The 23,969-nt window shown below is 42.2% G+C and overlaps 2 protein-coding genes across 2 annotated transcripts; one reads left to right on the top strand and one right to left on the bottom strand.

Annotated features, from left to right (window-relative positions):
* Positions 1-1,067: 1,067 nt before the first annotated feature.
* Positions 1,068-17,772, bottom strand: LOC128379268 (disintegrin and metalloproteinase domain-containing protein 11-like). Its single transcript, XM_053338894.1, is given in 26 exon segments — positions 1,068-1,188; positions 2,549-2,639; positions 3,443-3,554; positions 3,877-4,045; positions 4,159-4,278; positions 4,581-4,686; positions 4,831-4,945; positions 5,028-5,108; positions 5,538-5,630; positions 5,743-5,814; positions 6,070-6,169; positions 6,734-6,785; positions 7,323-7,413; positions 7,886-7,970; positions 8,081-8,247; positions 8,517-8,588; positions 9,945-10,126; positions 10,575-10,635; positions 10,751-10,814; positions 10,924-11,006; positions 13,157-13,223; positions 13,548-13,624; positions 16,631-16,827; positions 17,575-17,675; positions 17,677-17,732; positions 17,734-17,772. Coding segments are annotated over 26 exon segments (2,574 nt in total).
* Positions 17,773-21,114: 3,342 nt separating this feature from the next.
* 42sp43 (P43 5S RNA-binding protein) lies at positions 21,115-23,627 on the top strand. The gene is made up of 9 exons (XM_053338892.1): positions 21,115-21,249; positions 21,346-21,446; positions 21,519-21,615; positions 21,753-21,841; positions 22,114-22,187; positions 22,403-22,483; positions 22,586-22,815; positions 22,960-23,013; positions 23,364-23,627. Exons 1-9 carry the CDS (start codon positions 21,115-21,117, stop codon positions 23,625-23,627), a joined length of 1,125 nt encoding a protein of 374 aa, XP_053194867.1.
* The last annotated feature ends 342 nt before the right edge of the window (positions 23,628-23,969 follow it).

Here is a 23,969-nt window from a genome sequence, read left to right as displayed (position 1 = left end):
CTGGCTAATGGTTGATTGGTCATCCTATATGATCATTGGTCCATCTTCAGCCTCTCTTTGGAAAACATGCTAATGACAGTCCAGTGTTAGTTTTCTTTTCAGTTATTTCTATGTTGCCAAACATTTTAGATTAAAACACGTCTGTGTCCATTTGAGATGCACCCAGTCATGGACTGGCTTTGGAGGAACTGTGCCTCGGGTCCTTCTTCTTTAAGACAGAAAGAAACTATTCAACTCCTGTTACATTTCAGCATCATAATAGTCTATTAGATGGCCAGTCTATGTGCTAGTCCAGCATTAAAATGTGGACTCGGTCGGTGGCCAGGTTGAGTTTGTGTGCAGGCAGGCAGGCATTGGAAAGACATGTCTCATATTAAATTGGTCCACCGTTGATATGTTCTCTATCAGACTCTCCGAGATGTGAGGAAAGGGGCTACAGACACCAAAGCACCTTTCTTAGAGCCACCGTCCTGGTGGTGTCTCCACCTGCTCTCTCTAGATGTGGCCCAGACACAATCCTCAGTGCCCTGCTGGAAGCAGCCACACAAGTATGATTTGGCTGGTATGGTAAGAAGAGCTCCACAGCCTGGAGGGCAGCAGAGCCAGGCAGGAGGACAGACGAAAGGAGCAGACAGGGGTGTGGAGGAGACGATAATCGGAAGAGGTTTGGAGAGATTTAGGACAGGAGTGGAAGACTTTTTTGAAATTCCCCTCTTCTCCAATGTGGAAACGACACAGTGCGAGGAGGAAGACAGGAGTAGACAGGACACATAGACAGAAAGACAGACTGACATCTTATCCCCCACCAGATCTGAAAGACAAGTAAAAAACAGATTGTTAAAATAAATACTGTGGTTGCATGGGAAACAGGAGATAATGGTGGAAAATGGAAAAAGCAGTTATGCTTTATTATAATTTTATAGGATGGGGGAACAGGGATGGGGAGTTCTGTGATTATGTAAATGGAATGAATCATTCAAGAACGAGGAGCAGTGAGATGAAACTAAAAGCCACAGAGGACAACCAGACTGCATGATGCTCTGTAGGAATGAGTCAAGGGATGATCCTCAGAGGGTGGATAAAAGGATTAAGAACCATGCTGGGGGGATCTGGGATGTGATGGGATGTTTTGGGATGATGCTCCATGGACAACACCCTGCAAAGTTATACCTTCCTCTTCGAATGTTCCTGCATCCCATGAGCACACGAGAGAAAAGACAAAATGTCAAGATATATCAGTGTCAATAGGAAAAATGACAAAATAATGACTAACAAACTTAACCTTTTAGAGACATGTTATAAAGTTGATCTACTTGCATTTAAACTAGCATGAAATTGAAAGGATAAGTAAAAATGAACAGTATAACTGGACAAGAAGACATGAACAGGTTTATAGTTAGAATTGTTAAAACCTCACATACACATGATGTTATAATACATGTGGATATAAAATCGCATCAATATTAGAATAATTCTCTTTCACTGGCTATACTCTGTTGAAATTTACCCACAGCGCTATCAGATTTTAGGACAAAAAATGAAGCAATCAATGACTCAGCCAGTCATTCAATCCATTATTCATCTACCAATCCTCTCCAAAATCTTTCTTCCCAAAATAGTAGTAATGACATCACATGCAGCGGGTCTACAGCAATCATGGCGTTGACCCTCTAAGTCCCAGAAGGTTTGGATCTGACAGGGCGCCACAACAGAAATGACTACGCACCCTCTAAGCCAGAGGGCTGACTAGGAAGAGAACATTTCTTGCTTACAGCTCATGCACAAATGCACAGATACTTACCTCTGACCCAAAAAGGACTGTTAACGACATGTTACATGCTAAAAGTGTTTTAAATGTTACTTTTTAAAATAGCTTTTCATCTGTTGCAACTGTCTAAGTATGAGCAGTCCTTTTAGGTCAGAGTATAAGGAGTGAACAATAGCAAGCATGCACAGGTGGGATAGTGCAGAAGAAGCACTTCAGGCATTTAGGGGTTAGGGTGCTGCCTATAGGAGAAGAGCAGGATAATGCAGGCTAAAATAGCACCATAGGTACATTATTTTTTTTAAAAAGAGTGAGTTAATCCACTGCAACATTACACATTTGCATCACTTCATGGAGACTGAAATTGGGAGATGGATTCAGGGAATACTGCAAGTAGGGGGAACTTCCAGATGTGGCACCAGTAGAGTAAGTGGGATCAGTTTAGTGGACTTCAGAAAATTGCAGTAGTGGTTCCTGGCAGATTATTACCTCTGTCCTTCCCTATTATTACAATAAAAGGCTAGGCTTGTAGAGGAGGGAGGGGAAGGAAAGGTGCAGGATGGAGCTCAGGGTTGAAGAATCTGTGTTTTTTTGCATGGAGTTTAACGCCAAAAGCTGTTCAATAACATGTCTCAAACTCGAATCCCTATTTCCCCTCCTTGGGTTGGGTGATGACTTGCAAATGGGCGTCTACTGTATATCAGAGGGGTGAGAGTGGGAGGGGGCGGGGGATCCTTTGAGGTAGAAGCAGACAGGTACACAAAGGCATGCCAGAACTCTTACTTAAATCCCCATCCTGTTCCCCCTAGGACTATAGCTGCCAGGAGAATAGCACCTGCGATGGACCCTATTATGATATTGGTGCCACTGGGACCTGCGCAGAGGAAGGAGGGGGGAGGAAGGGTGCGGAGGAGGAGGAGGAGGAGGAAGGGCAGAAACAAAACAACACCACTAAAAAACACACGTCAGAGGACAGCATCAACACTGTACATCAACAACATCAACTAGAAAGAGAGAGAAAGAGGCAGATGGTAAGATACCTGCAGACAGAGACAGAGAGATGGAAGGAAAGAGAAGGAAACCAGCACGTGGGGTGGAGGTGGGAGAACGGGCGGGTGAGCGAGGGAGGTCAGGGAGACAACAGTTACAAAAACAAAAGGAGAGAGAGTGTTTTATTACTTTGTTCTCATTCCCCCTCTCCTGCTCTTTCAGCTGGACACCCTCTTGCTCAGGGTGGATTTTTTGGCCCTATGAGAGCAGCTGCTCAATTGCTCTGTGTCATTGGCAGACTGCAAGAAAGTAAGGAAGACACTTGAAGATGGCAGTGCCTGAAAGACATACAGTTTCACCATACACACACACACACAAACACACACACATACACTGACATACATGCACATATACTCTAATGAATAAACATGGCTCAACAAACACCCACACGCTCTCTCCCAACACTGAAAACCAGGACGCAGCAGGAAGGAAAACACTGTGTGGTGTAAATATTGATGTTAACTTTCTCACAGTAATCAGGTGAACTGCCCACTGTGTTTGAGGGCAGAGTATTGCCCTCCACTTCAGTACATTTAGAAGCTACGATGATGATGGGCAGAGACTATGAGGGGGATATGAGGGGCAGACAGAAAGAGAGACGTGATCAGCTTGAGAGGCGCTATGGACCTTTCTTCTCTGGGCCCGTCGGGACCGTAGGCTCAGGGATAGGATCAAACACACTGCAGTCCTTCCCTGTGTAGTCCCTGTCACAGATACACTTCACCTCATTACTGCAGGTCTACAAGAGAGACAGATGACATTAAGTGAAATAGTTGCTAAGAGAAAGAAACTAGCACAGCGAGGTGCTAAAAAAAACATGTTGCAGCAGGTATGGATTTGGAGCTTCTGTGAATTTATGTTAAAACTGGGCTTAATTTGATTGTAAAGTGAAAGTTGTTTAAGGATCTTAATGTCTATATCTCAATGTGAAGCATGTAACTTAGACATCTAAAAAACATTAATTTTTCAATTCAATTTAGTCCTGATTTACTTTAAAATCTTAAACCTGCAAATCACTAAATCAATGTTTACTGGACCGTTGAAAAGTCAGGATTTTTTACCCCGTGGTCGGAACAGATGCGTCCAAAGTTGGATCCTGCACAGCTGCTAAGGTTGAAGGCTGCCACAGGGAGGCAGCGTCGCTCCAAACACATCATGTTGGGGCCACAGGGAGTGCCATCCTCCACATAGCCCAGGTCTGAGCCGTCTTCCAGCAGAGCATGGCCACCTCTGAGGGAAGCATCAAAAAACATGTCATATAGGTGAGGAAAGGAGGAATAGAATTAGCCATTACACTAATACTCTCTTAGTTGTTGCATATCAGATGGATGTGTCCCACTCACCGGCAGTCCAGGTACTTGTTCTGGTGGTAGATGGTGAAGCTGGTCACCTCACCTTGCAGGTCTCCGAACTTTGGCTTGATGGTAATGTTGACACAGAACAGGAAGCCACATAAAACATCCCTAAAACAGGAAAAAGTGAACAACGCACATAAACTTGGGCTACTCATGCTACTTACTTCTTTTGGTTTTCAATACAGGTGGTCCAGTTACAAAAAAGTATTTCATGCCCCCTATACTCCTACATTATGAAGGAATATGTCATTTAAATGGAGCAGTTTATGCTTTGGCTCGACACTTAAAGCCAGTCTCATCCAAGCAATATTTACACAAAATGGATTTGAGATATTACTACTACAATAAATGAATATTATTTTTCTACAAGAACATAAGTAAAGATCAGGGATCGGGATAACGTGACTCACGGCTTGTTGCATTGTAGCCAGCCCTGACCGTCAGGGCCCGGACCACAGTTGCCTTTCTCTGTCCCCTCAGCGTTAAGCTTCTCATAACAAAACCTGTCTGCTGAATCTGGGAGGACGAAGAAATGTAGTGTCATAAATATAGCAGGGAGAATAGCACTACAAAGCCAAGCAGGAGAATTATGATATGCCTGTAAATCATACTGCCTCGGTGAAAGAGGATGATTGTGCTGTGAATGAGTTTAACACTTACTGTAACCCCAGAGTCCCTTACACTGCCCATCACGAGTCCTACATCGCCCGCCGTAACACCGACCCTGAGTATTATCACATATGTAGCCATCCAGCTTGTGGACATTATGAGGGCACTGCAAAAGAAGAAAATTACAGTATGTACGTGATAGTCTGGTTAATGGGTTTTTTTATAGTGTTATATACAGTCAAAGCTACCTGGCTGGAGTCTCCGGTGCAGGTCTCTGGGATATCACAGTCGTTCACAGCATCTCGACACACCACGCCTCTCCGCTCATACTGAGACACAACAACAAAAGGCATCAGGTAAATGCTGGAGAAGTCTTAATAGTTATCAGAAAGATGATTTCTCATGCATGTTAGAGTGCCATACATGCTGTATGGTAATGCAGATTTAAGGCAATATACAGTTTTCTCATTCTTGTTTCTGCCCTGGTTTAAAGCCTTAGACCTTCTGCATTTTAATTATATTTAAATAGATTGACCTGTATTGGGCTGAAAATAAGGTATTTGATGGTCAAAAACATACATACACACACTTATGTATATAAGTCTATAAGTTATTTTTAATTTCTGAGAAATTGATAATCAAAACTGGGACAGCTGAATGCTAAATGTGTTGCTAGTCCACAAAAATCACTTATTTAGCAGAAATGAATGTTCATTTTGAGTTCATTTGGGTTCAATTTGACTCAAAGGTCAACTCACCTTGCACCCACTGCAGCACAGTCCATTACTGCACATGGCGTCATGGGTAAGTGTGCACTTTTTGCAGCAGGCTCCTCCACTACGGGCGCACTCCTGTAGGTACAGACACAAAAACCAAGCCTTCAGCTCTGTTCCAGCAAACACTGCACCCCTCCAGTGCTCATATGGAGACCTGCACAGAGATGATGTAAAAATGGGTACTCACCACCTGGGATCCACAATCACACTCTTCCCCTGGCTCCACAAAGCCGTTCCCACACTCTGGAGGGTCCAGCAGCTGAGAGAGACAGAGAGCCAAATATACAGTATGAGCACATCTAAGTGACTGACAGATGGGGGAGAGATGAAATGTGTCAGTAGGAGATTGTTGGCAGGAAGTAAAGAGGGCATTACTGAAAGGAAGAAAACACAAAATATACCACAGTCCAGTCATTAGTCAGTAAATAATAAATACATGACCTAATGGAAATGACACTGTAAGGGTAATTAATTATTCTCAAAGGCTGCCCCTCTCACATCACATGGCCCTCACCTTGTTGGGCTTGTTGAAGAGGCAGCTCCCACCCCCCTGGAGCAAGAACTGGATGTACTCGTCAACACTGCAGCGAGAAAACTTCCTGGGCAGATAGTATCTATGTTCACACACACACACACACACACACACACACACACACACACACACACACACACACACACACACACACACACACACACACACACACACACACACAAATTGAGACCAGGACGTGTTAAAAAACTGACACAATAAACAAATCAGCACAACGCTTTTCTGCCAGTAAGCAATGCCAGATCCGATGTGGGTGTCTGTGCCATCACTTTGCAATCTGACAGAAATATAACCATCTGTAATAAGATATTACTCAAATGAATAATTGAAATCTGTATTGTTCCATCTGGTATCGAGAGCCAAATCTAAATCACTCATGTGGTAAATACTTTTAATTTATCATTTGTGATTCTTTCTTGGTGGTCGGCACACTAATCACCACTTTGGCTCATTGAAAGCTGAACAAAAGTCGAAGCATCCATCTGTTACAGGTGTTTAATTGTCTAATTGAGTGAACAAATCACAGCTTAGAGCAAGTGCCTCAAGAAAACAGTCATGCTGTCTACTGTTAAATCATGTCGCCAAAGGAAGAGGAGAGGTGTTATACTGGTTTGAATCTTATCCTTACCCCGTGTCTTCCATGATGCAGCCCAACCAGGTGTCCGGGCACCTGCAGTCTCCTGGAGGAATAGATCAAATACACAGTGATCAGCATTTACAACGCTACCATTGACATGCCTTAGAAACATATCTATAATCAACAAGGAGGAAAAAGGTTGAAGAAGCCACTCCTGGCTCGATATCATTTTCCTACACATTAGTGACAGAGGTACCGGCCCTATCGCATGTGCACTGAGCTCTTGTCCTGGCATTGAATAATGGATCTAATGATTCTTCAACATAAATCACAAATCCCATTGTTCAGTGGCAGCCATTCTCTAACCACCACCCCCTCCTTCTAGGACGCAGGTGACTAATCACCTAATGGAGAAGTCTAATTACAGGAGAGACCTACTGGACAGGGACATGACCCCCCCCCTTCACACACACACGCACACACGCACACACACACACACACACACACACACACACACACACACACACACACACGCTGCTATCAATCCCCTCCATCACTGGTGTCCTCTGCCTTAACCTTACCAACAATGATCTTCTTGAACCTTTCTCTCTATTATCAAGATCTTCCGGTTGTCTTTTACCTGCAGAGTTGCGTGCGTTGTTCCACCTCATCCCGATGTTCTGGCCAAGGCTCTGGCACAAAGTGATGGCCATTGCACCTACATTCCCATACTGAAACAAACATACATATCCACACATGAGACATTTATATATAAAATCAGATAGATATGGTGTGTTGTGCTAAACAGGATTAAATCAGGGTTTATCTTACAATTCTGTTGCACTGATACTTCAAATATTGTTTTAAGCTTAACAGGTTTTTCTTTACATCTCAGTTTAATTTGCGCAAAATTAAAATCATGTTGCTCCAGACTCTTAAATATTTTATCTCTGATGTCAAATTTAAAGTGACATGTGAGATCATCTAAATTAATATTCAACTTTGGTTTAAAAATCATTAAACATAATAGTTTTTCTAATCTAGGATTTGTTTTAAATTGTGCAACAAAGATGAATTAAAATCTTTATTTGGCTCAAACATTTGAAGCTGCTTTTAGCTAAACACTGATTAATCTTAATCTGAGTCAAAATGAATCTCATCCTGGTGCAACGTCAGATTTAACCTCTTCCAGATTTGTCTCACCTCGTTGATACCTCCTCCCCTCATTAGAGAGCACACTCCTCCTGTGTATGCCGTCCCACTGCGGCTACTTTGAAACGTACGCCCTCTGGAGTGCACAAGAAAGATATTATTTACAAATAAATACTGAATTATCAATCAAAATTCAATTCTTTAAATATTTGATTGATTGATTTATTTTTGGTTCAGTTCTCTTACGAGAAAAGATGGACGACGTCACTCGGCTCTTTGATGTTGTCTTTTCTGTACTTCATGAAGTTCTGTAGCGTTATCAATGGGTCTTCCACTACTGGCATCATATTTTTAGACGTCCAGGTCTCCATGGCAACCAACACAATTCGTGTGTTCAGCTGCTCCTTGTAGATCTGGGGACCAAACATGTCAATCACTCCACTGCTTTGCTGGTGTGACAGCCTGAGTGTCTAAAACTGTGCACTGCTATTGATAAATGATTTTTAGATGTGGCAATAAGCCTGCATGCATGTCTTGACAGGTGGTGGTGGTGGTGGTGGTGTGTGTGTGTGTGTGTGTGTGTGTGTGTGTGTGTGTGTGTGTGTGTGTGTGTGTGTGTGTGTGTATGTGTATTCAGAGTTTAGGAGAAGGAGATTTATAATCCAAGAAACAAAGCTCATACCGCATCTGCCATGTTGACCACCGCTTTGGCAAAGTTCTTGGTTTGGCTGCCAGAACGACGCAGCTGTACAATCTGTGTAGAGACAAAGATACACAGATGGTGTAAGAGAGGGATCACATTCACACACACACACACACACACACACACACACACACACACACACACACACACACACACACACACACACACACACACACCAGACACATAAATATGCACATAATGTCTGTAGTTAAGAAATTTTTCATTGCCATAAGTTCAAATGGATGTTTCACTGATTTTGTGGAATCACTAAATCATGTTTCTTTACTCTACTGTTGGACAAAGCTAACCTTGTTGAACATGAGTATCCATCACCATATGTAAGAGCCCCTTCTTTTAATTAATTTACCAGAAAATAGGATTTAACTCAGCTTAGATACACACTAAATAATGGAAGAACTTGGGACATCATGAAACAGCCTTCATATCTTACTCTTGTACTGGCATACAGAAACAACTGTTGATTAAATGAAAAAGAAACTGACACTTTAATCTGTTGAGTGCTGAGAGAACAAAATGTTACTGAAAAACACTTGACTCACTGTCTCAAGTCCATTTAGTGAGTTAGAACCATTAAAAAGGGCCATATTATGAAAACCTCACTTTTTCAGTGCTTGTGTGTATGGATTTGGATGTCTGATGCACGGACTAAAACACAAGCTGTGAAAGACAACCCTGTCAGTTTAGTTAGAGCTGGCTTGCTCTGTACTGTTGTAATTCCACAACTATCTGGATTTGATCTTCCATCCATGCCTGTATCTGAGTTTCCACCCACTAAAGTTCCTGCGGTCTGCACTGTTCTTTTTTTATGTTGCAAGTGCTGGACAGGATTGGCTAAACTGAGCTGAATTAAGTGAAGCTAAGGGCGAAATATTTGCATGTATCATGGGGCTGGATGGGGGGGACAGACAGAGCTGCTTGTTGACAGATGGCTGCTGAGTGCCATCCACCTCCAGAGGAATAAACACCCGATTCTGCTCTGATCCAGAGCTGTTTGGGGGGAGTTTATTTTTTAAACTTTTGGGATTAAGTGGATTTATCTTCAAACTCACTTCCTCAGCATAACTGGATTTAACACCAGAGTCAAAGACCACCTCAGCTGCTGTCATCAGTAATAAACATCTTTAAAGTCGGTGAGCTGATATCATTTTAAAGTTACACAGTATGTCGATATAACGTCACTGCCATATTTATGCCTTTAGATGTCATTAATTTGACCTGACAGGCATGTATTCAGACTTTTTACAATCATGATGTAGTTATTGTCAGAAAATCATGTTAAGCAACCACCAGGCAAATAAATTAATTTCCAATTTTCCTAGACTACAAATATCACCTGTGCACATTGGACATGCACATAATTAACAGAATAATTATCATCTTACTGACCATGTCATTGTCGTTGACCACCATCAGCTCAATGTATTTGGTCTCAGTCTGGACGGAGGGCTTGCGAACATATCTCTTGGATCGCCTCAGCCCCCCAGACACCTGCCGCTCACTCATTTGATCTGGTGTGTTGTCATCACCGTCACCTCCTCTGCTATCCCACTCGCCATCCTCTGTACAGTCTGGACACACAGAGAAGCAGAGTTGCAGGCACTTAAAGTAATATTAAGTACGGCGAGGTGCAGTGGGACACATTACTATCTCAAATTCATTACAGATCCTGATAAAAAAAAATGAATTAACTTTATCACTTCAGTCTTGTCTCTAAATTGCTCACTCTCTGGGTCAAAGTATTCTTACTTCGTTTTATTCCATTGAGAAAAAACAATCAAGTCATCCCAATATTTGTGAGTAGGAGAGAATGCATTGTTGTGTTTTTGAGTTTCATTAGAAAATAATACACACAGTTCCCATGGGAATAATAAGTACTATTTACAATGCACAAGTGGTTTGGTCTTATTTATCTAACTGAAGACAGGGTGGTTATATTTCAATGTAAGAAAAATAAGAAAATGTATAAATTATACTCATGTGATAAGCGTCAAATATGCTATAAATGTGCTTCTGTACCTGGGCAGTGTGGGGAAAGTCTGATATCAGGCATCCTGCGGATTAAGTGAGCGCCATTATCCTACAACAGAATACAGATGGATGAAATTAGAAACATCAGAACCTAAAAACATGAGCATCAGCACCCAGAATCTTAACCTGCAGCTCTTAACAGCTACTATCCCCAGACTATTTACCTGATTGCTCCCATTGTGAATTGGTTCAATCCCATAAGAGAAGAAGCCATCAGAGAACATGCCGCTAAGAAACAAACAACAAGAAAAGGATGGTGAGATGTACAACAGGAAGGGTCAGAAAAGTAGAAAAAAAAACAGGCCTCTAATAAGTAAAGGTTTATTATCAGGCTCACCACAAGCCGTGGCAGGTGGAGACAGCTGCCCAGGACTCTGATAAACCTCTTAACCTTCCCTGGTAGTAGCAGTGCTCCCCTCCCTGTGGACACAATGGAACAACCACTACTGACACACTTGAGCTTTACATGTACATTTTCATACTTCATTGGTTATCGTGATAGGCCAGCGATAAGGAGAAAACCTCTCACAACTCCAACATCTCCCCCCCATCTTCCCCACTATGGCATTTATGGCACAGTTTGTGACCTACTTGTGCCATGTGCTCTACTCCACTCTACTCCACTGACAATAGAGATGGAAGTAAACCCTGCGCAAGGATCTCGTCAATAAATTAACACCCACACGGATAGATATGAGAGTTTAACATTAACATGGGATACTGCAACACTAGGACGGATGCTTGCTGACGTAGTGCCTGAAAGACACCATATGAGAGCAATAGGAAGTCTTCTTTTTCCTGTCCTTTTAAAAACCTTGACTCCCCCATCACAGCTCTATCTTTTATCTCCAGCTAACACTCCCTCAGAAGTGGGCGCGCTGATTCACAAGGTCACAGCGGTGAAGTCGAACCAGCGGGAAAGGTGAGAAAAGTGAGAAACATTGGTTCACCTGGATCAAATTGAGTTCAGCGGGATGTTTCAGCATCGCCACGACGGCTCAGGCAAAGGACACCTCGGTGCTTTTCAAATGGAAATGTAAGCGTTTTGACTACAGAGAGAAGACTGGTGACGCGCCGCCCTGGATGTATCACGCCTGCCATGTCCAGCAGCAGCAGAGGCATCACGTGAGGCCTCCATCCAGCTGAGAGACAATCTGGCCTGACTACAGGCCTCCATCCCCAACCCTGCAAGCCTCCTCTCCCTCCCGCCACTCTGCACACAAACCAATTGTCTATGAACCCACATGCACCCCAAACATAACTCCTCGCAAAGCCAAAGCTAATCTTGCCTTTGTATTAACTGGCATTTTACTCCCATTTTTCCTCCTCCTCCTCCTCTTCCTCTCTCGCTAGCTCTGCTCTTCCCTCCCTCTCGGTATTCTTTCATTCTCTTTGCTGCCAAGAACTTAATGACACTGCTGAGCTAACTCGTTGCTATGGAAACAGGCTCGCGATTGGTCAGGAGGACTGAGGGAGAGTTTGGAACGACTGTGGGTGGGGACATGCAGTGCTGGGTTGGCGGGTGGGTGCTAGGGTGGTGGTGGTGGGGGGCAATGAGTGCCACATTTGTACCAAAAAAAAAATATATATATATATAACTCATCCCTCCTGGCTAGCAGAATGCAGTGACATTCCTGTGTTCTGTCTGACAAGCACACATCACATTAGATGTCAGGGCTTTCATCTATTTCCCGTTATCTCTAGACGGTTCTCTCCCTCTCTTAGCTTGTGGTTTTTATACCACAGGCATCCACTGGCTTTTCTCCTCGGCTGTCTGAGAAAGGCCACGGCCGAGAGGCATTCATACACGCGCCACTGACGGGCAAACCCACGTATGTACAGAACCGCATCATGCACAGGTGTAACAACGGTAACATAGCCGCCTACTTTTGAAGCAGAGGGCACACAACGCATTTGCCAAAAATAGATAAAACAGGAGGATTACATCAAACTGTAGAATCTGAAATCAAATGTTTAAAGTCAGCCTTTAAAGATAAAAACAAACAAAAAGCACATCTTCTGTCTCTAAACTGATCTGCATTAGATGACCTTAAAATATGACATTATGTTATATAATGAGCTCCAGATTATGTAAAGCATTTAAAGTTATAACAATCAGTCAGGTTTGATTTTGATTCATCATTTCAGTCTATTTTCAAGCCACAAGGTCAAACATTCAGTGATTCTTGGTTCTCAAATGTGAGACTTTGATGCTTATTCTTGACTTAACACGATGATGAACTGAATAGCTTTGATGGTCGGACAAAAACAAGACATTTGAAGTCTGGGAAACTAGGATGGAGATTTTTCACAGTTGTCTGATGTTTAAAACTAAACAACTGATCAAGAAAATGATCAATAATGAAAATAATTCCCATAGCAGTTGCAACCCTAAAGTCAATGCGTATGATAAAAAAACTTCAAATGAATTCAGTTGCCAAATAACCGAGTGCTGCGCTGCCACTCATCTCATTACTATTCTGCCTTCTGCAAGCCAAAAGACAGGTTCACTCACGACATTCAATATTTCTTCCCATTAGTATATATCCACATCCCACGCAAAGCCTTACCACAGACTGTGAGGGTCTGCCATCCTGGTTAAAGTGCCGTTCCACATATTCTGAAGACAGGAGATGACTGCAAAAAAAGAGTAGAGATGCTATGAATATTTCTAACATCATCATCTTCATCATCCTGAATTCAAAATTTGCTCTCTTCCCTTAAAATGTATGTCACAAACAATATGTGAATATATCAACAGGATAACCATGAATCAGAATTGCTAATAACATCAGAGTAACCTCATAAGCATCAAGTAGTGTGTGTCAGCTGTGTGCTACTTTGGTATTCCCCCATCTTGTCACGTAACATAATAGAGAGCGCAAAGTGCATTTGCCTAAGTGCGGAGAAATGCTAATGTGAGTAGATCAGATGATTCTGTATAGTGACGGTGATACTAACTGGTTTAACTCCAGGTCCAGAGTGAAAGTGACTCCAAAAGCTTCCACTTGGAAACAGCTCTGGGCCAAGTGGACGGGCTGCAAACAAAAAAAAAGTGACAGAGACAGATTTGGTTGTTGATAAATCAAAGTGTAATAAAACATTTCTGGTTAAGTGTGACCCCCCCCCCCCCCCCCCCCCCCCCCCCCCACAGAAGCCAAAGAGGGTTTTTGAAAAAGTCCCATGAATAATTCAAAGCAATCAATAGTGTGTACACTCTAAAAGCATCTCAACAGATGAAATACTACGATTGATAAAGTCCTCATTGATCAATGTTGGCTGGCCGCATTCAGGCTAATTTGACTGCGGAGAGCTATTGCTGTTTAAGAGCAGAGCTGGAGTTTTGTGATAGTGATGGATAGAGTGGGGTTTGACAGAAGACAGAAGGAGGAGAGGTGGAGGAGGAGAAAACTTTACTTCTGGTGTCGTCTATATTCAGCCACGCTGTGCCAATGTCCCTAATGGACACCTGCCAGAGCTAAGGAGGTGAGGAGACAGCAGGGCCAGGAGAGAGAGAGATGTACTGCAGACTAAACAGTGTGTCTCTTCAGCTGCTCTGACTGTGCCAGCATGGCTTTGATCTCAGTCTGGAGGAACCAGGCTCCAGTGAATCATTGGGCTTTTACAATAAAATGCATCACTATCCAGGAATTGTTCCCTCCAGTGAGTACAGACAACTGATTTCTTACTACTGTCTTGGAGAGGCTGAAGCATGGTGACCATCAGCGCTCCAACTCTGTACAATAACATTGTCTCTCCTCTTTACATTCAATGGATTTGTGTTCTGATCATTATTTAGATCCATTTAGAAGCTGTTCTGGTGCTTTTGACTATATCACACAATCTTCCTCAGCTGATGGAGTCATAAATGTTCAAAATTCAACTCTTCTGAGCACAGTTTGTAATGTTGTATGTAAACACACTTTTATTGTGGCTTGTGTCCATGTGCAAAGTGTCTATTTTATCTTTTCTCTCTGTTTTTAATGTTTACTGATGTAACATTCTGCTGTCTTTCAGTATACTATACTACAAGAGTGAATTCATCAAATCAAATAAATCAAAATCATTTAAGGGACTTCTCATCCATTGTTGCTGAATAGCTGAGATTGAAAGTTCATTATGGGAAAAAACAATCTCACCACAAAGTCCTTTAAGGAGCTGGCTCTGGAGCTTTCCATCATATGACATCATCCATTTCCTCTTTGACTGATTAAAGCAGCAACTGTACAGCCTTTTTAAGCCACAGTGGATATTCTAATGTGAATTACTAATTATTGAGTATACAACCAATATGCATAATTCAATCAATATATATCATTTCTTTAATATTAAACAACTGGTAGATTTATGTGAGAACTGCGCTCAGTTTGTTGTTTTTCTTCATTGATTTATGATAATAATTACTGTATCTCATATAATTCACATAACTTGGTAAATTTAGGTTATTTATTAATTATGAATATTAATATTATATGCAGCATATGCACCTGAAAATCTTAAAATAATTGTAATTCAATCTGTGCTGAAAAAATGTACACTAATGCAAAAAATACCCCAAACAACAAACAGAAGAAATAATCAAATCAGTAAAGCTAATAACGATGCTTCATCTATTTTCAACACAGCATGATGTGACAGGAAAAAAAAACCTCTGCTTGTCCACTGCTGCTTCTAAATTTATCACATTCCCCATCCCAAGCTTCTTCAATATTTTAAAAAACAAAAACACCAGCAGGTCCGAAGAAGCACAGCGGCTGAAACAGAGACTACTGAAACCTTTTCTACTTGAACAGTGTGATAGCTTATTTTTTGTAAGTGTATTTTACGTTGGTTTTCTTACTAACATATCATTCTTGTTTAAGACAGCTTCTCTCCTCTGGGGGCGACAATATTAATCTTTAACCTTGAAACATATGACTCAAGTGAGTGTAAGGTACTCTCTCATAACAGTTATAATGAACTACATCATATCAGTGTGACAGAGAGAAAGAGAGAAAGAGAAAGAGAGAGAGAGAGAGAGAGAGAGAGGGAGAGAGAGAGAGAGAGGGGCAGGGATGGGGTGGATGCTCAAGAAGACTCTTGGACCATGCAGCACTTCTCACACAGGCCTGTTTCATAATTAATGGGGACATACTTCAACACACCACTGAATAATGAAGAAGTCAGAGGCCTCAGCACGGCAGCAGGATGATCGGCTGTGACGACTGAATATTTCAGGAGAGGCTGAGCTTTGTCATGCAGCTCTGAGGGCCATTATATACATGCATGCAAACATTTAAGTGGCTCTTTGATAAAACTGTGCCTCCTCCACATGCAAAGCAGGTCAGAAGGTTTTGTTTTGAGAACTTGTTGCCAGATGGAGAGCAGAGTTAAGGTATAGGGATAATTGTCAGTCTTGGTTTACTCCTGCTGCTGTTAATTCACTGTGGACATTCGAAGGGATTTTCAGTGACTAACTGGGTCAAAATAACAGGGAGCGAAGACTGCTGCAAGACACCACCCTGCACTGTCATCCCTGTGTAGCAGGAGCCGCATGAGCAGCAGTGAGCTAAGTGCTGCGCTGTTTTACAGACAAGGGGGAAAATGAGGTTCCCATCAGAGGAATGACATGTCTGTCTTGGTGCTGTCACACCCATATATGTCCATACAGACATGCTGCAAAGCCACAAGTACTGAATCTTTTTTCAGTAAGGGTGACTAGACTTTAGATTCTCAAACATTTTGAGTTTACTGACCAATGTGTCAAGCTGCAGGAACAGAAAAAAGATCCACCTGTATGTGAGTATAACTTCTCTGATCACAAAGAACATCCCCAAACATTCTCCTCCTACTTTCTTTTCAATCAAATCATATTCAGATTAATCTACTCTTCATTTTGCTTAAAGACTGCTGAAACCCTGTTAAGGACCCCTGAGTATCTCTGGGCCCCACTTAAAGACCAATGAGTTGAGAATTCACAGCATTTTCTCACTTCAGCATGAAAATAAACAGAACGTGGATATAAGAGAGAAATGGGAGAAAGGGAGGGATTATTACTAACTTACCAAAGTGTCCCCGGTATCATTCTTCACCCTGGTATCCAAGAAGCCATGAGCCATTTCCTCCTCCGACCGGGTCTGCTGCACCAGCCGCTTTGGATAGGTAACTTCAGTTGTGGCGTCCTCGCCATTTGGCCGCCCAGCTGGGGTAAACCAGTCCCAGATGCCTCCATCTCCATCCTGCACCGGGCTCCTGTCCACACCTACAGGTGGTACAAAACAACAGGGACACTTACAGGTGTGCAGTGGGCTTAGAAAGGTAAAGTGACACACCTGAGCCTGGGTGAGGCTAAAAATTGATCTGGCAGTGATTTTAGAAACAAAGCAAAATCTGGTAGATTTAAATGTCATAAGCAGTATATTAAACAAGTCACACATATTGAGAGAGCATTCAGATCAGTGTTCCCTGTGACCTAATTTATCACACTAATGAATTATGTTTTTTCAGCCATTTCTCTACAAGAAATTTGATCAACAATGGGTTTTAAGGCTTTGATGGAAAATAAATAATGGTCTTTACTGGATTGACGCCCATTTAGACACATACATCTGGCCTATATAACTTAAAATCCAGTCAATAATCAATCAGGTTGAAAAACACACTGCTTTGGTGTTTTAACAAGTTATGATATAGTGATTTTATATGTTTAATGGATAAAGCCTCGTTGGAAATGTTTATGGGTACGTTGAATATAGGTTATGAGGCTGCGATGGAAATGTGTTGATGCAGCAAATCTACCGCATCAGAGAGCGCTTTTTTAGGCCAGTAGGCTTCTTGGAACCGAGATCCCACTACAATAAAATCACAGCCTACTACAGGCTAGAAAAGTGCTGGTGCAAGGGGAAAAAATGTAGATGCAAAGCAAAGGAAAAGGGTGCTCCCGCTCTCCATCCAAACCCCCTTCACTCTCCCTCTCTCGCTCTCTCTCTCTCCCTCATCTCTCGCTTACCTGAGACTGCAAGCCTCTCGCCCACTGCAGCAAAGACCATGAAGCACCACACCGACAGCATGATCTTCACATATTCCCCGGGATTACAACATCGAGAGCCGCAGATGTCACGAACCCGGCCGGTGGAGGGGAGGAAAAAGAGCAAAAACCACACAGCAAGAAATGATGGCGAGGATCCAAAGTGAATCTGCTAAACATCTGATGATGCACGTCCTCTCATCTCTCCCCTCCTCTCCCTTTCTCTCTCTCTCTCTCTTTCTCTCTCTCACCTTTCTCAGCTCCGGTAAACACCGCTATGGAGAATTATGATTTGCATATCAGTGCGATGAAAAATGGATCATAGCCTAGGTTTATGGTGGAAATGATCAATACAGGCTTAAAGACTGATCGGAGAGGAAATATGAAGAACGGGAGAGTGCGTATGGGTGGATGAGGTTGTACGAGTGTGTGTGTGTATGTATATGTGTGCATATGCGAATCTGCGGTATGCGGAAACGGAGGATGGGAAAGCGAGGAGAGATGCTCTGGGTCTGCGGTGAGGAGGACACGTGGGACCGTGGTACCCTCCCTTATCCCGAGCAGTCTCCTCCTCCCGTTGCCATGCAGCTCTGCGCAGGGATAGGATGCGACAGGTCCAGATGCTGAGGTGTACGGCCGTAGAAAAAAACATGAAAGAGATTAGGGATTAATATTCATTCATTTTTTCAGGGTATGGGTATGAATGGTATCCCGGATTGTAGGTACATGAAGACTATGGCTCTGCAGAGGATGATGGTGTGTCTCGATCGAAGAAGCTGAACGCAAACCTGACCAACATATCAGAGACCCTGAATGTTCATAATGTTTTAACATGGACTCTGTTGCTGTTGACGACTACTCAATCAGTTTTGTCATTCATATTTTATGATCAAACTTGATGTTCTCACAGGGATTTTGTGTACTGCCTTCTCTGTTGTGAAATAAGAAATAAAGCCAAACATCAAATAAACTACATTTATCACTTACCAACTCGACAAAATCTATTGTGATGATAACCGTAGCAGCACTGATATCAAACACATTTGAATAATCAGATATCCATTCTTTGCAAAAGTTAAGACTGCCCTAGTTGCACCTCTAAAACTTTTCATGACTATAAAAAGATGTCCCCTTTTGATATTTGCTAAAAGCAGGTTTTCACCTCAGGCAAAAGTGAAAAATTTAGCTTTAAAGCTTTCAAGGAACCTGTTGAAAAATGCAAGGATAAGACATGTCTTTGCAAAACAAATTAAAGTTACATGTTGCGTTCCGAGTCCTTTCCTTGAGTCAATGCAGAGATGTGGAGATCATGTTTTAGTAACCATGAATGGAGATTAATCAAACCGTGAATCCAGAGACCTGCAACAGCGCTCTATGTGCTGCTTGTCTTAACTCTGTGACCTGCAGGGTTGGCTTCCTTGATGCAGTGAAGTCCTCCAAGCAAACGTCCTGCAACACATTCTGCTAATGGAAGCACATTGTGAACTGACAGCCCCCTCTGAATATTTCATCCACCCCCCTTTGAGACTAACAGGGAGCAAGATATGGTGGGAAAAAGACAGAGAGGAGAGCAGCAGGAGTGAATGAAGCATCAAGGGGCCAAATATGTGTTCACAGTGCCCCTCCTCCCAAAATATAAGCTCAGAGAAACCTTGCAACACTAGTGTCCAGCCATTATTGAGTATAGATTGAACATATCCACTGCACCTTTCAGTCCAGCACCATGTAGTATGATAAGCAGTGTGACTGTAGTCTGTTGGGCATTACTTTTTTTTCTTTTCCGTGGGCAGTGAAGGAAACAACGTTGTGGTTATCAGCTGCCATCACTCTTCAGGACATCACTGCTTTAATCTGAGAATGGTTACATTTGATCACACAGTGCCTATGCAGTCAATTAAATATTCAGACGTAGTACAGCTGAGCAATTCTGCAATGAGAACTGCGAGGGGTCTATGCTGCAGAGAGGAAATAATGGCTGGTTATATTTCTTGAACATTTAGTTATAAGTATCTGTATACTTTGATCCACAAACTTTCTCTACCTACAGCAAGAATCAACCTCTATGTTGGCTAACCCTGAAGAAAACCCCTCAATCATAGTTTGTTTTGCCATAGGGGTCCCTTACATGAGAAAATGTCCCTACTTATTCTCATATTTAAAATTAGACTATGTAAAAGTTTTATTGCTGCAGATTGAAAAAAACCACAATTAGTCTTAGATTGACTGCATTCATTGCCTTTCTAGTCTTACATTACAAGTAGTTCATATTACACAACACATTCATCCATTCACACACTGATGACAGAGGCTGCCATGCAAGGCATCGTCAAATCCAATACTCATTCACACACAGTCGCACAGCCTTTGCAATCTGGGGTTCAGTATCTTGTCTAAGGATACTGGGTGAGACAGGGATTAAACCACCAATCTTCCAGTTAGTGGACGTCTCGCTCTACCTCCGGAGCCACAGCCACAGCCAACCTTGGAAAATCTGTAAGAAATAAATGTGAAAAGCTCAACACCTGGACAGTCTGTGTGAATTTAAATGCCATCAGCCTTGTATGAAAGAGACACAGTGCCCTCTTCTGTGCAAATAGCTGTATCACACTTACAGCAGTTATTTGCAGCTGCATCAAGTCCAGACCTGCAATGATTAGATGATTAATCAATTAGTCAGTTGACAGAACTACATTGATAATCAACCAATCAATTTTTGTCACTTTTTAAAGAAAAAATGCTAAAATTCTGTGTTTCCAGCCTCTTAAATGTGAACATTTTCTGGATTCTTTAGTCCTGAGTGAAAGAGAGCTTAATATCTATGGGTTGTGGACTGTTGGTCATGACAAAACAAACACTGAACAACAACTTTCACAATTTTCTGACATTTCATAGACCAATCAGATATTTAAGAAATTTATAGACATATTAATAGATAGTGAACATAATTGTTAGTTGCAGCCCTGATCAAGTTAGACAGAAAAAGCACAAATCTTAAATATGACCGATTTTGCCAGCATGAGTGAACAACTAGTGATTTTTGGAAAATAATAGAAAGGCTGTGTTGTGTAACGAAGGCCTGCTGAGTGGATAATCGTATGTTTATTACTAAAATTGTAGCTGCAGTCTCGTTTTGTACTGATTTTTATCTATGTTACTTTGTATTGCCCTATTATAAACTAGCCTACTTTAGACTGTATCATTTCCCTAAAAGGTCTACAAGGTGCTTTACCCCTGATGGCAACAGCTGTCTCGCTTTACATGTCCTGGCTTGCCCCTGTTTCACGTTTGTTGCGCACGGCTGAGCTTAGCAGGGCAATTAGGTTAATTAGTTTCAGATTTACTTCTTGAGAATTGCAAATATTTGAATCAGTGAACATTGTCTGACTCAGCTGGTCACCTGGCACTGCCAATTACAACCAATTAAGCGCCCTCAAGAGACTATAAGAAAGGCATACAAAAGCGCCGGCGTTTCCAGTATCTACATATTTCAGCCGGAGAAGTGTTTAGACATCTGAGGTAAAAATGAATGGTGTGCAAAGTGTGAAATCTGATGGTGGTCCCCCGCTGCAGCTGTTCAACTGCGCCCACGCTGACTGTGGAGCGACCTTCACCAGGCAGTGGAGGCTGAAAGAGCATGAGACGGTGCACACCGGAGCGGTATGGAGAGGAGACTTGAAGCTTGCAATAAAAGTTTGCATTTTAAAAGTAGGTCTGGGTTACTTAACTTTCGGAATTAAATTTAAATGTCCACAGCGTCCGTGTCAGTGCACAATTGCGGGCTGTGGTCGTCGTTTCTCAAGAAAATCTCACCTGCGCGGCCACATGCTTCAGCACAGAGGAGTGAAGCAGTTCCAGTGAGTTACCTGTGCCACATTTTCCAGTTGCTCCTTTGAGCCACCACCTCACTTTATCTTTGTTTTACGCAGATGCAAATTTGCGACCTGCACGAAGAGTTTCTTCAACAGGGGCAAACTGAGAAGACATGTGCTCTACGCCCACGGAGATAAAAATAAGTACTTCAAGGTTTGTATAACTGAAAAAATATACCAAATTGATCCACTAGATGGTGCTAAAACGTTGCATTTTAAGCACAAGCATTTTTTTTGGACGAATAACCAATTTTCGAGCCTTTTGTGATATATCTGTTTTTTCCTCTGCAGTGTAACCAGCCAAAGTGCTCCTTGACCTTCAAAAAACGCAGAATGTATAAGCTGCACTTACAGAAGCATCAAGTGGCTGCTAAATTCAAGTATGTTTGTAATACAACATTTAGTTTGAGGGGGGGAAACATGGCATAGGTGATTTTTCCTGCAGAGATTGAGATAATGAAATGGCTGAGATATGATCCAGATTAATCTAATGTTAAAGATTATGCACTTTCCATTTTAATTAATGATGTCTTTGATGCCTGGAGTACAGGCTCCATCAGGAGATGAATGAATGGTTGCATGCTGAGTGGGTGTGGCCCTAGTGACTGTTAATGTTATTTTTACCTCTGTCTATCCTCTGCGGGGTACTTAGGTGTTCAAAGCACGGATGCACTGCAACGTTCGACTCCCATATCGCCCGCAAAGCCCATGAGAACAAACACGCCGGTTGGTCTATTTCAGTATTAGTAGGGGGTCCTTTCATCTTCCATCCCTGCAAAATTTCTTAATTTAAAAATGGGTTGTGGCTGTATTTGTATGTAACCTTTTCTTGCATGTAAGATGTCTTTCAGGACAAATGATATGTATGGTGTGTGTGGTTACTCAAAGGGGCCCAGAAGGGAAGCCAGCTGGTAGTGACACTTGTTGTTTGGTCCCTGCAGGTTACCGCTGTCCTCATGATGACTGCCAGGTAGTTGAACACACCTGGGGGAAACTTAAGAAGCACATGGCTAAACACTCAGGTAAATATATTGTGGTTATGTTGCAAGTCATCTATAATCCATCACATACCTCAATGTATGGTGGCAAAGAACTACTGTTAATTTTGCTTATTTTTCTTAAAGCCACATTTGCATGCCAAGTGTGCAAGAAGGTGTTTAAAAAAGCAGATGCTCTGCGGCGCCACAAACGGATTCACGCTTCCCATAAACCTGTGCTGGTTTGTCCCAGGGATGACTGCCAGGCTTACTTCTCTACAACCTTCAATCTGCAGCACCATATCCGCAAGGTGCACCTTAAGCTCCTCAAATACAAATGCTCCTTCCCTGAGTGCCCACGCACATTTGCTATGCGGGTAAGTAACATGTATTGTTACTGGTCGATGTTGGGTGGGTTGTCTTGAGATTTAGTTAGCAACATTGATGCATTACATGATTTCTTAACATTTTAATGCAATTTCCAGAGACTTGTGTATTAGACTCTCTGTTCTGATCCACAGGAGAGTTTGACAAGACACCTGCTTCGCCATGACCCGAGCGCCAGCATTCTGAAGGTAAGAGTGACGTCAGTATCCCACAATGCATGTGGGACTAAAGCCACCACACAGCAGTGAGTCAAAGCTATTTGACCACAGGACTATTGATTTTGTATTTCTTTTGACTTGAGCTTTCAACCTGTTGAAAGCTGACTTCTCTTTGCTTCCGGTCAACTGAAGGGAACAGTCAACTTGAGGGAGTTGGGCTTAACATGATTTCATTTCCAAGAATATCAAATTCCTTTTGAAGTGTTTTCAAAGACTATGTTGCTATACAGTCAGTATTGAGGACTCAAACTGTAGAAAACCTGAATATTGTCTGAAACATCGGCCTGTAACAGGTTTTTTTTTTTGTTTTACCCCAACAGAAACGTCAGCGTCCCAAGAAATCCTGGCAGAAACGTCTGGATGGACACCACCTTCCCCTTGTGGAGGAAAACCTGCGAAACCTCTTTGCACTGCGCATGCGGCTCTCCCGGCGTACCAAAGTGGAAACCAACCTCTCAGGCCTCTTCAACGAACGAAAGATCCCTCATTATGTTGACCCAGAAGTCAACCTGCGCAACCTGTTTGGTATCAAACGGCCACGTCCTTTAGAGGAAAAACCTGAGGTCACACCACTGAAAGATTAAATGAAAATGCAGAGAGTGGTGTGCATTTTGACTTGAGTTTGAACTTCTTTGAAATCTTTTCACCACACGAAATTTGGACTTTTTTCTCTGCAAGAAATTGGGTCTCCTTGGTTAGGTTTTTTTTAATGTAGCTGACATACATTAAAATATTTATTTCAAGTTATTTGAAAGATTGAAGATGATTTCTTCTTTTTTGGTGAAGATGTGCCTTCATTTAAATGCTTTTTTTGTAATACCTGTTGACCCAATAAAATGAGTTACATTTTGCTCAAAGTGTTCTTTTAATGCCATTTACCCTTCCACTTCTACTGTTTGAACAATGCTGGAGGTCTGCCCATTAGT

Source organism: Scomber japonicus, chromosome 18, assembly GCF_027409825.1.
Source record: "Scomber japonicus isolate fScoJap1 chromosome 18, fScoJap1.pri, whole genome shotgun sequence".
Taxonomy (NCBI): Eukaryota; Metazoa; Chordata; class Actinopteri; order Scombriformes; family Scombridae; genus Scomber; species Scomber japonicus.
This window is presented reverse-complemented; position numbering and strand designations above follow the sequence as displayed.